General features: G+C 33.4%; 3 protein-coding genes across 4 annotated transcripts in view; 2 read left to right on the top strand and 1 right to left on the bottom strand.

Moving 5' to 3' along the window:
• Window positions 1-1,998: 1,998 nt before the first annotated feature.
• LOC115237947 (endoplasmic reticulum metallopeptidase 1-like) lies at window positions 1,999-7,306 on the bottom strand. Of its 2 annotated transcripts, XM_029811356.1 has the most exons (14): window positions 7,077-7,306; window positions 6,424-6,976; window positions 6,211-6,338; window positions 6,010-6,141; window positions 5,804-5,924; window positions 5,396-5,701; window positions 5,062-5,291; window positions 4,700-4,880; window positions 4,386-4,570; window positions 4,092-4,247; window positions 3,778-3,983; window positions 3,581-3,693; window positions 3,320-3,495; window positions 2,001-3,222 (listed from the first exon to the last, which is right to left on the bottom strand). In XM_029811356.1, the coding sequence occupies exons 1-14, from the start codon at window positions 7,077-7,079 to the stop codon at window positions 3,058-3,060; spliced, it is 2,655 nt and encodes an 884-aa protein (XP_029667216.1). In that variant the 5' UTR covers window positions 7,080-7,306; the 3' UTR covers window positions 2,001-3,057. The 2 variants fall into 2 exon arrangements, with proteins under 2 accessions (XP_029667214.1, XP_029667216.1); XM_029811354.1 differs by lacking the exon at window positions 7,077-7,306 and having other exon boundaries at window positions 1,999-3,222; window positions 6,424-7,018.
• A 1,275-nt stretch (window positions 7,307-8,581) lies between these two features.
• LOC115237874 (tetratricopeptide repeat protein 1) lies at window positions 8,582-10,275 on the top strand. Its single transcript, XM_029811235.1, has 4 exons — window positions 8,582-9,225; window positions 9,304-9,480; window positions 9,562-9,747; window positions 9,837-10,275. Exons 1-4 carry the CDS (start codon window positions 8,962-8,964, stop codon window positions 10,014-10,016), a joined length of 807 nt encoding a protein of 268 aa, XP_029667095.1. The 5' UTR covers window positions 8,582-8,961; the 3' UTR covers window positions 10,017-10,275.
• A 435-nt stretch (window positions 10,276-10,710) lies between these two features.
• Window positions 10,711-12,481, top strand: part of LOC115237873 (probable sodium/potassium/calcium exchanger CG1090) — a 16,344-nt gene continuing 14,573 nt past the window's right edge. The window contains exon 1 of the mRNA XM_029811234.1: window positions 10,711-11,988. Within this exon, the coding sequence (XP_029667094.1) occupies window positions 11,968-11,988 (21 nt within the window). The 5' untranslated portion in view covers window positions 10,711-11,967. The remainder of the gene's footprint in view (window positions 11,989-12,481) is intronic.

The raw sequence follows: 12,481 nt of genomic DNA, 5'->3' as shown, positions 1-12,481 counted from the left end.
TTATTACTCATGATTTTTTGGGGCAATTTTCTAATATTATTACTTTTATGGTTTGAATAATTAAAGTTTAAGCATACATTAAAGCGCGCAACAACTTTTTAACAGACGCGTGGACTTGGTCCACGCTTTTTTTTACCTACAGGATAAATTATACGTATGTCACGCACAATGGATGGATCCTTTGGCCGGTATTTGGCGTAAAACGAAGTTGTGAAATACAATTATCTACAATTCATGCGAAAAATACACAAGGCCCTTTTTTTACGTGTTAATCTAGAATTATCTTCTCGAAACACAAGGAACAATGAAAAAACTTTGTTATTATTACTTCAACTTCGTTTTACTCTTAACAATAAAATAAGAACCCTGTTGATATAACTACGCAACTTTCGCTTTACAATAATAAAGCTCTCCGCTCGTATTAATAGCGATTGCTTAAAGAATCACAGAACACATAAAGATACATTTTCATGTGTATAATATATAATGTGCAAAAAATGGACACGTATAATAAACAAATCGGTAATATTCGTTTATTTTTAAGCCGTTGTAATTAATTACGTATAGCTGCTATCAAATTATGAGATAATTATTGCTTATAATTTTGTGCACACTAATTAAGTAAATATAGATTTGTGCGATTTTGAAACATTTTTTATTAGCTAATAAATTGAAAATGTATCATATGTAAGAAAATTAATGAACAATTGAATAAAACAGCCACAATTTAATGGATACAGATAATTAACGCAAACATATAGATGAAAGTACATACCTAATTAATGCTTAATAATATTAACATAACAGACAGTAGAAAACAAACAATTTGAACTACATATAAAAATATATTACGTAAATGTTCTCTCTAAGATGTTTCAACTTTTTCGTCCTCGCGTTTATAATATTTTACTACTTTGTTACTACAAAATCTTGATTTATATATTATATAAAATTATCATTTTTTTATATAATGAAATACGCGTCCGCGTTGTACTATTTATCACTAGTATTATTGATGAATAACTTTTTCTATTCGCGAAAGATTTCGATCAGAAGAGTTTCGCGCAATATAATCATATTCATCATATATTGTTTTATCAAGTACAATGAATAATCCGGTAAGTTACATAGAGTAACTTGCGGCACAGGCATAAGTATTAGTTTAAGCAATCAACTCTGTCAATGGACTTGTGGCAAAAATTTCATTATGTAAGCAGAGCATCTCATAGTTTTAACTGTTCTAGAAACTAGATATATTCTGCTAATCAATATTATTAAGTAGTCTTCATTGTACTCGTGGAATAAATTGATATTAATTGTGAATTATGAAAGAGATGGAGAAGAAGAATCGTGTCAAGATCACATTAGAAGAATCGGATTAACATGACTCTTAATGGTCATATATGAATATAGATATAGTAATATGAAAAAGTGGCCCATAATTTCATGCAGAACGTATTGTTAAAAGTGCAATATCATAAAATATGGATGCTGTGTGTGTACAAAGAGGCACATTATTATCGGAAATATTTTTAATATAAGTGAAAAAAAATATTTTGTTATTAAAGAGGAAATTGCATAAAGAAATTAAAGATTTATATTTAAAGATAGTCTTGATATCTGTTTACAACTATGGCATAAAGAGATAGTAGTTAGCATTTAAATGCAAAAAATATTAAACTATTATATAAAAATCATTGAAAATTACATCAGGATATACATGTATACTCATGTCACAAGTCTCAATTTTTTTGATATGCTATTAAAAATGTAGATTTCTAGATATCTAAAACTAGGAAAAATGGGAATGGTTCATAAATTGATTAGAACATGAAGTAAAAGCTCTTTTACAAAATTCTAATGCTCTTACAAATTTCTCTTAATTCATTGCATATAGAATGTAATCAACTCAAATCTAAGTATAGAATGTATCATATTAAGCACATTCTGTATGTATGTGCCTGTATATATGCCATATATATATATTTAAAAAAATGTTATTTCTTTGATTATACTATTCAAAATATAAAACTTCAAATATTTAATTTTATCTCAAATAACTTTTGTTTGTCACATCTAAAGTATTACAATGTAAAATACTATTTACTTGTCATTTATATTGTCTATTTATGAGGAAAGTTTGATGTTTTCATGATGTTCTGATGATAGCATTGAGTTGTATTTTATGTCAAATAGCAGCTATGGCCGATTAAATCGTGAATTTTCAAATTCGCAAACTCTAAGGTATTCAAAAGCATAAAACAATCTAAACAGTTTAAACAGTTCAAATGGTTCTTGTATAATTCATGCACAATACACTAATGATGCAATTAGTAGTTGATTTATCGGATTTTGGGATGGCAACTTGAACTAGTATCGATATTTAAATCTGTATTTGAAGTGTACTAAGAGAGCGTATATCATGCAATCACAGTTTCTATGTTATCATTTAATATTTCTAGATTTTGATTTTTTAAATATTTGTAGAAATTATAAAATCGAAAAATAGTGCGTAGAATTATTCTAAATCGTGCTTATGATATGCAATATTACTGTACGTTTTATTCTATGAAAAATAATTGTAGCTATCACTTTCTTAAGCATTTGGACAAATATTCTCGATCTATATTATCTCTCTTTCTCTTTGTCCTTTTCACTCTTCCTCTCTCTATATATATATAATGATAAGATATTTCTGTATATAATTTAAATCTAAATCAATATCTTACGCTAATTTGACATCATCTCTGTTAACGATAATACGCTAGTAAAAAATTCATATAAACTCAGAATGAGAACGCTTCGTCGTTTCATTCTTTACTGTATTTCGTTAACCTTCCTCGATACTTTTCGAGTGTCGAAATATTTTAAGAAATATTAAAGATTAAATGTAAGATATTCAAGCGATATTATATAGCCATGTTATTAGGTTTCAATCATACCTCAAACGCTGTTTTATTAGGCTTCATTATTTCGAGAGATGTTCTATTTTGTAGGACAATATTGCTTTGCATTTTAGTCCGCACTTACCGCATCATTATCCTACTACCGTTCTCGTTAAAATTCCCATGATGTATACGTCGCTGTCCAGGGAGCGATGACAGTCCACGATGGAAACTGCGCCAAAAATTTCTTAAATCTCAAAGATCTTTGGTGTTCGCCATGTAAAAAGTGTCCGGCTAACGCGATCGACAAACACGGGCCTTTCTGCGCGATGGACACCTAGTTATATACATAATTTAAGATGGCACAAAATACGTGATGTCGTTCAACAATAGAATAAAGAAAAATAATTTTTTTTTTTAGATCATAAACTTACATTCAATTCGATAGAAAATGTATATGGTATACAATCTGAGGCACATGCATAATAAATGAAATAAGTCTCTCTATCGTTCCACATTGGACCTTGCAATGGTTTCTCATCAATCACAGACCATTTTTTTAAATGAACACCTTTATATGGAGATAGAATTATACCTATGTGATCAGGACCTAAAAAAGTCAATATAATGATATATGATTATATTGGAGGTTATTTTATAGCTTAAATATATAAACTTGTTGATTAATATATTACCTGTAACATTAAAGGTAAAATTAACCATATGCTGTTTTGCAGTCTTTGAAATAATCTCGAGTTTTGTAGGTATACTTATAAGTGGAGCGGGTCCAGGAATCCAACTCGTTTTCCTATAAAAAGATATGTTTTCCCAAAATCTATATTAATTTTCAATATTATTTTCAAATAATCTATCAATTTCGATATGTACATACCATAAGAAAGTTGTGACTGGCATTAAATATGGAAAACCGCAGTATAATTCTTTCTCGCAGTCTCTGACTGTTGGCGTCGCGACAGCCACTTCAGGTACTATCGATTCTACACTGTGAGGACTATTCATATCTAAATCCACTAACCAATATCCTGTACCGGAATACCTAACGCTACCATTTGCATCATAAAATTGACGTTGAGTGTGCTATAAATCATAAGAAAAAGATATGTATAAATAAATATAATATAAACTATTATCTTGTATAAAACAAAAGAAATTTTACACAAAAAAAAAAAAATAATTATATTATACCGCGATCATGAATCGTTCTGGGGCAGGCGATAATGGATCACCACTGTAAGGGAATCCAAGCGGTGTTAAAATTAACACAGCAATAGCAATTAAGAAAATGCCGACTATGACATTTATAATTCGTTCCGCATTCTTTATTAGAAGCACTATTGGCAACTGAAAACATTGAGAGAGATGTCAGTTACATATAGACATTATGTTATATAATACAGTATTGAAAGAAGTGTTCAAAAATTAAAGATTTCAAATTATACTTCATGCAAATACGATTTGAATTATCATTAAATATTTTACCATGTAACTAAATAGCAGACAGAATAATATTGACAACATGTTAGCTACTATGACTTCGGAATTAATACTGCCGCCGGACCTTCCCATTATTGGGATAAAGAGATAGAGAGCACCGAGCGATAAGTAAAATGATTGTATATAGGATAGGCTCAATGATCCCAAATGATAACAAAGCCATTTCCAGTCTGTAAAATTTATAAAAATGCTTTATATTAGATATTAGAGAGATTAACACTTTAAAGTTTAAAACACTTTAGTTGAAATTACCAATGTTAGCACCTAAAAACGAAGAATTATGTTAAAATTATATTCACCTTTCCATTTATTGAAGAAATAATGTCGCACGATATTTCCAATCGCTGGGAACAAGACCCAATGCAATGGTATAAAGCCCGATCGTATCTCGAATAAAACACATACGAAAAGAACCGTCATCCATATTATGGCATACGCATCACAGTACATTTGATACAAGATCCATGCAGAGCTAACTTCCTATAAATTATCGATTATTCTATAAATTTTTCATGTCGTAATAAGCTTTTAAACGCGAATTCGTTTAACATCAATATTACAAGCGTAATGAATGAATAAGATTTATTTAATTTAATTTTAATTTTATTTCTTTCTATTTATGAATGAGATTGCCACAGGACAGGATATCTTTATCACTTGCCTTCCTCTGTCTTGATCCGATGTGCAGGAATACAATCATCGACATGAAAGTGGTTGGACAAATGTATAAAAAAAATAGCCACGCCGGTCTCGCATACCAACTCATTACCTTTCCCAGTTTAGTCAAGATCAGGGCAATTAACGTACAAGAAAATATGGATGCCAACCATGAGATGATGACTACTCCAACACACATTGTCACATATCTCATGTACGTCCATCTCTTAATATCTATGTTTGATAATTTGATTGTATCATTCAGATTTGTTCGAGAAAATGAATACTGATTAAGATCTATTGAGAACTGAATCTAAATAATGATTATATATTCTTACTTCTACGTGCATTCTGCATATTCAAATAGATAGAGTACCCAGCTGTAATTAAACTGGCAATATTAATTGTATTGGCGATGTATCGTGACCATCTAATAACAAATGCGCCCAAAAAGTCGAAGAATACAAGACTTCCCCGTGTCTCTTGCATATTCGGATCTGATAAATGATCTTCAAATATTATCCCTTGTGTCAATGCAAGAATATTATCACCGGTTCTTTGCAAAGCTCCCAGTGGTATCTGATCAACATTATCAAACTTAGTATGGTACACATAGCCATTTTTTGACCATGCAAAGTCAACGCCTGTATGAAATTTTACAAAGATTAGTAAATTTTCTATTAACACACACAATAAAATAATAAAGAGAGCATAATTGTAATAGCATAAACAAATTTATAACTTACCAGAAATTTTTCCAAAATCTCTAAATATCCGAAAGTCTGTATCACCAGGTACAATGCCGCTCTCAAATATTTCCTGAGCTAAGGATGATGCATAAGGATATGGCACAGATTTGGCATAAACCTGTGTGGATATATACATCAATGAGGAATGAACTTTGAATAACGATACAATGTTGAATAATAACAGTGCAAATAATATGATATACCTCAAGCATCCAAGGATTGTGAGGTCCAGCCTGAAATAATAATTCGCGACCACCGGCTCCGCATGCTTCTAAATTTATAAATGTTTGAACTTCCTTTGCCCATGGATGCTGTGTTATAAAGCCATGAGATGCCTACAAAGTATATTGAGAATAAAATACTCTTACTCATAACTATCAAAATGTGACACGAAATTAACATACCTGCAATATATTCTCTTCTGCGCCATTAAATAAAAATATAATATTATGCTTCAATATTCTGGGGCTTTGAGTAATTATTTGTAAAATCTCCAGCATTACAGCACAACCAGCACCATCATCTGAACCGCCTAAAGTTTTTCATTTAATAAGATTATGCACAATAGAAAGAAATATCTTGCATAAATATATCATATATAATAATAATTTGTTTACCCGGACTCTCTAGAAATGAATCAAAATGACAATTAAGCAACAAGCTGTACGTCGTAGGCCTATGAGGTCCAACTTTGACAATAACATTCTGTACGTTTCTATAAACATTAGTCATGCCATCAAAAAACTTAAGTGGGAATGCACCACTATGCTTTGTAATATTAAGGACTATCCTATGATTCTCGTGTGCTGTTATAATCAAATTATTAATTATGGTCGTGAGAAATTTAACAGCTAAGATTTCATTCTCGTAGCTTCCGGCGATACGAGGCCCGATCGATGTTAGATTCACAATATGATTGCGAGCACGTTCAGCTACGAATCTTCCTGGATACAATCTCTCTGTATCAATAGTTATCGGATCAGGCAGATTTCTCTCCAGTACGATTATAATAAACGATACAAAGAGAAAGAATGTCAAAACAAAGAGGAGATGCTGGGTTTCGATTGGCAGTACGTCTTGCTTCTTCAAAGCGATCTTGCTCTCGTAAGGTAATTCGACCGACGATCTTTTCCCTATGCGCTGTCTTAATTTCGCTCCGTCTCTCTGAAACTGGAAAAAAAGAGAACTGTCAATCTCTGAATAATAAAACATTGATTGATTGACTTTACTGGAAAAGAGAAAAACGTTATAATGAGCTAAATAAACTTACCATTTTGCGTGCGTTAATGACAGAAAAGGCACTTTTACGACACGCACTTAATTTCTCACAGATCGAATTGTTATATTACGGTAAAGCGACCGTTATTTGATCTCAGTCTCGTTCGCCGCATCGGGAAGCATATAAACACACAGACTGTAATCTCTTCGCGCCTCTCGTTCTCGCGCGACAGAAACGAGAACGACGTGGTGATGCGTCTAATATATAATTTATATATATGTATACACCTCCCCCTCTCTTGTTCACTATCTTCTTCTGTCTCTTTCTTTCTCTCCGTTACCTTCTAATTTTCACTCCCTCTCTGTCAACGTTTTATTGATTGCTATTCTTAGATTGCCTAGTTATTTGCAGTGCGAAATACTTCAAATATTGAATATTCCAAAAATGGAATCTGTAAAAAAAAAAAAACAGAATAAATGTAGATCCGTCCATCTGTTCACTCCGTCTTTCTCCTTATTTCGCGCCTTCTAAAGTATAACACGCGCGAGACGATCGATCAATCTCCTCGTCATCGTTATAAAATATTTACTCTCGAATAACTAACGTCGACACACGTGGATTCGCGCGTTTAGTGCAAATATGTGTATATACTTACATGTACACGCCTAGAATAATTCTCTCGTATGTTCGGACTATTTCTTAAATAATCTCGAGAGCGCGGCCAATTTATAGCGTCGTATATTTACGCGGCGACCTTGTTCGACATACTCCTTCGGCCGATATCATGCATCATATTATCGCTAATCAGTTTAATTTATATGATTACGACATTCGGACATTCTTGCAAAACTCGCTCGGAATTTCACGCGCACATAAAGTTTCATCGCATCGATTGAAAAAAGCATGTCGATATAGTCATACATAATTTTTATATAGCTTCCCTTTTGCAAACAAATTTCTGACAGATTGAATTGTGTACGAGAGAAGAGAACACAAGTATAAAATAATTATAAAAAGAAATTAAATATGCGTGGGTAAGAAAAATATAACTAAAAAATAAATGAATTTTTGTAAATATTAACGATAATAATATTAATAATCATCAATTGCGGATTCTTATTTTTCTTGTATGTGAGAAATATATCGAAAATTATATTAAGATGAGAGACAAAAAAAGATTAGATATGCATAATCAGAGATAGGACGTAAATAAGATATAATTCTATCTCTTTTAAAAATATTTTTTTTTGTTTTTTTGCTGTGTCACGCTTTCTTTGTCATGTATTTTATTTTCCGCAGAAATTTACGATATTTTATCTAATATTTTGCGTCCATTGCGAAAATTTTTAGATTCACGTATAACGATGCGCTTAATTTTGAACTAACGTCATCGATTAAAAGATTAATGATATCTTTTTTAAGCATCGTGCGATGCCAAATGAGGTCGCAACTTCGTCGGAAAAGTTGTAAGCTTATTGGTCCTTATAGGTCATGACATTGGATATGTAGTTTCTTGTCTTCACTTTTCATAATCTTTGCTCCTTACTCCTTCGCGTCATCTGCACTTAAAGTGCACAATATACTTCTGTCTCCATCGATGTTGTATCTGTAACTTGTAATTGTAATCTAATATATATATTACACTTCTCGCATCTAAGATACGAAATAGACGTATTTAGTCGGGATTTAAAAGAAAAGAGGAAAATTATAAGAGGAAGACAGCGAATCTATCATCTTTGAGACAAGTTGTTATTAAAAATTAACACGAAATTGGTTAGAAAGGATCGAACGATACGCGCTCTATTGTTGGGCGTAAAAGACACGGAGAAATGTCAGGGTGAATCGTTTTCGGTGAACAACTGATTTTGTATGTTCACGCATATGTCCGTCGAACGAATTCGACGCAATTTTGTTAATGTTGTATTCTGATTGAACGATGGATAATGCGAGCGACAAATCGAAGAAACTTCAGTCTAACGAAGAAGTCATCGAGGAGCTTACTCGAGGTCTAGAAAGTTCTTTCATTAAAATGGACGAGAGTACAAAGTCGGGAAACATAGCGGGTGATTCGTGGGATATCGTAGATGAGGAACCCAACGAAGGTAACGATGATAACGCACAAAATACAGATCTTTCGGAGGATGCAATCGAGGATCTTCTCAAGAACAGAGATTTATTACTTACGGAAGCTGAACAAGAGGTATTGCAATGTCTTTTTCTGTAGAATTATTATTGTATGTTATGATATACTGCATTACATCTATTTTTACTCTTACAGGCAATGAAATGTGAGGCGGAAAATTTAAAACAGGTGGGAAATGATTTTTTCAAAAATGGTGAATACATATCAGCGATATCTCAATACACGCAAGCGTTGCGAATTTGTCCTTTAGCATATAACAAAGAAAGATCTATATTGTATGCTAACAGAGCAGCGGCGAAAGCGAAATGTCAGGTACTTGTTGAAAACAACTAAGCTATTGACATATATCATGTTTGTATCTTCCAGTTGTTATTAGCAAACAATTACTTACAGACAGAGAAGGATTCGGCGATATCCGATTGTACAAAAGCTATTGAATTAAATTCCAGTTATGTAAAGGCTTATATTAGGAGAGCACAATTGTATGAGGAGACAGATAAGTTAGATGAAGCATTAGAAGATTTTAAGAAAGTATTAACATTTGATCTTAATCATACGGAAGCTAATCATGCTGTGAGGGTAATGTATCACTTGCTCAAAAAATATAGATATTTAAAATCACAATTATTTACAACGATCTATTAATGTATCAATTATTTCTCTTTCAGAGATTACCTCCATTAATTAATGAAAGAAACGAAAAATTAAAAACAGAAATGTTGGGGAAGCTTAAAGATCTGGGTAACATGGTGTTGAAGCCCTTTGGCCTTTCCACAAATAACTTTGAACTGCAGCAGGATCCCAACAGTGGTGGTTATTCCGTAAAGTTTAATCAGAACCCTATGTAACAAGCTAGTTATATATTTCTTATTCATAAGAATTATGGATAAAATGTTTTCTTTATCCGTAAGAATTAAGATATATATTTATATATACTATAATCCTATTATGGATTTCATCCCTAAAAGAAAACCCACATAATAAAATACAGGCATTAATAAAATATTCATATAATATATAAGACCAAGATTATCCAAATTGGGAGGGGAGAGACATTCCGTTAGATTTTATATATTAAAACATTCAATAATATTATTTTTTATTATCGTATATATATCTCTAATGAAACGACTAGTTGAAATTTGAAAGATTCCTTTGTGTGCCAAGCTACTACAGACAGCATACATTGTGAATCATAACATCGGGAATCCTGCTATATTTGGCGTCGATGTATAACCGGTAGACCGGATATAGCTATGGTTCAATAATAATACAGGTCTATATGTATCGCCGATAATTTTAGCCATAGTACTATTGAAGTTGAACGACTTTATAATCTCTCAGGGCAACGAACGACTCTAGTCGTAGAGAATCGGTAATCGATATCAATCGACAAGATTCATGAGACAATGCAATCACGTAATTGTAATACCGACATTTCGGAAGCAAAGTCAAAATACCCGAGCAGAGAAAATATCGATATTTTCTTTCAGATTATGTAATCATTAAAATAGTGCGAGAGAATATTTTGATAAAATATTAATCTTCACGTTTTATTACGCAAAAATATATTTAATCTTTGTAGGTCACAATTTTTTTTTGCTTTTCTTCTGGTCATATATGGGTCACAATATCTAATCGCAATTTTAGCTATCTCAAAGCGCTTGAAAAAATCTACAAAAATTTATATATATATTCCTTGACATCTATAAAAAATGATCATGTACAATAAAAGTAAAAAAATAAATTTTAGACATCTTTTTTATTGATTAGGGACTTCAGGATATTGTTAAAATATCGGTAGGATCAAAGTGAGACCCATATGTGATCTATTGAGGGTCACATATCGAAATTTGAAAGAGTTTTATTTAAAAGACAATACTCTTGCACCAGTCCCATCCCTCCGTGAGACAGGTGCAACGAACGATTACGAGGGAATGAAACACGGAACGCCAATATATGACGTCGCTCGGTATACGGGCGCGCGTGTTACGCGCAAGCGTCCCGACGTCATCGTCTCGATGGAAATACGGATGCAGGTGCCGTAGGACTGAAGGCGAGGGAGGATAAGAACGTGCGCGTAAGCTCGTGCGGGTCGAAAACGGGCGCGAATATAAATCGTAAATACTTTTATCGAGCCTATTTAGTGTCCTATAAAAAAAAAAAATACACTAAAAAATCAGAAAATTTTACAATAATGTTGATCTCTACATGTAATAATTATCTTTAACGCGCGAATCAATTGAGACGACACGTGCGGGTGATACTCGATCGTGACGAGTAGCTACCCCGGGCGAGTATCTAGTGTTTGGGAGAGAGCGCGGCGTCGCGACGCCGCGTCGAGGAGGGCGCACGTCAGAGAGCGTGACAGACGACAGAGAGAGAGAGAGGGGGAAGGGAGATCGTACGTGCAATATATACACATACGCGCGGATAGTGAAGGACGGCGGAGTTGCAGCCGTGGGGCGTAAATACGCGCGACTCTGGGTGGACTCGGTGGATTCGGTTAGTACTTTGGTAGTTTTGCAACGACGACGACAACGGTGGCGGCGAGTCAGCTCCTCGCGTTCGAATCGATAATTCGAGCGCGATCGTGACGGTTAAAGGACTCTTGAGAAATCATCCTCCTCCTTCTCCTCCTTTCGCGGAATATACGCGTAGGAGTGATAAGACCTCGCACCCTGACCATCGATACTCTGTAGTTGTTTTATTAACGTCATATATTATCCATATCCGGCGCAACTGACGTACGTCTTCCGGCTGGAGCGGGGCTCGCGACCACGGTGGACGACGAGGACCATGACAAACAACGACCAAGGGGTAAGCCGGATTATACGTAAGCGGGAATCTTTCCACCTTCGCGAATGATTCTAGTAGGTTCTTGACGGGTAGAATTGGGTCAAACTTTTGGTTTCTTCGATTTGTTATCGTAAGGAATCCCACACGGTTTTCCTCGGTGATAACGATCCTCTCTCGCTCGTATACCACACGCATCCCGGTTGAGATCCCCGATATAACAAAGGATACGATGTTCTCGGATTCTGCTCGTTTCGTCTGCATTGTTTCTTGCGATTAAAATGAGACAGTTGCATGCGCATACATAAATAAAGATTTTTGAGAGGGAGAGGCAATATATGTAAAAAAAATATAATTAGGATGAACAGAGATGTCTTCTTCGATGAATTTGTATGCGTAGAAAAGAGAGGTCTTAAAAATTTTACAAATTTTTTTTTCCTCTTTTTACGATGTATATTTATATATATATATATATATATATATATATATATAAATATAATTTGGCTATGTTCGACTT

Source organism: Formica exsecta, unplaced genomic scaffold (assembly GCF_003651465.1).
Source record: "Formica exsecta isolate Colony F162 unplaced genomic scaffold, ASM365146v1 scaffold314, whole genome shotgun sequence".
Lineage (NCBI taxonomy): Eukaryota > Metazoa > Arthropoda > Insecta > Hymenoptera > Formicidae > Formica > Formica exsecta.
The sequence above is the reverse complement of the archived record's forward strand: the minus strand, read 5'-3'. Positions and strand labels throughout refer to the sequence as shown.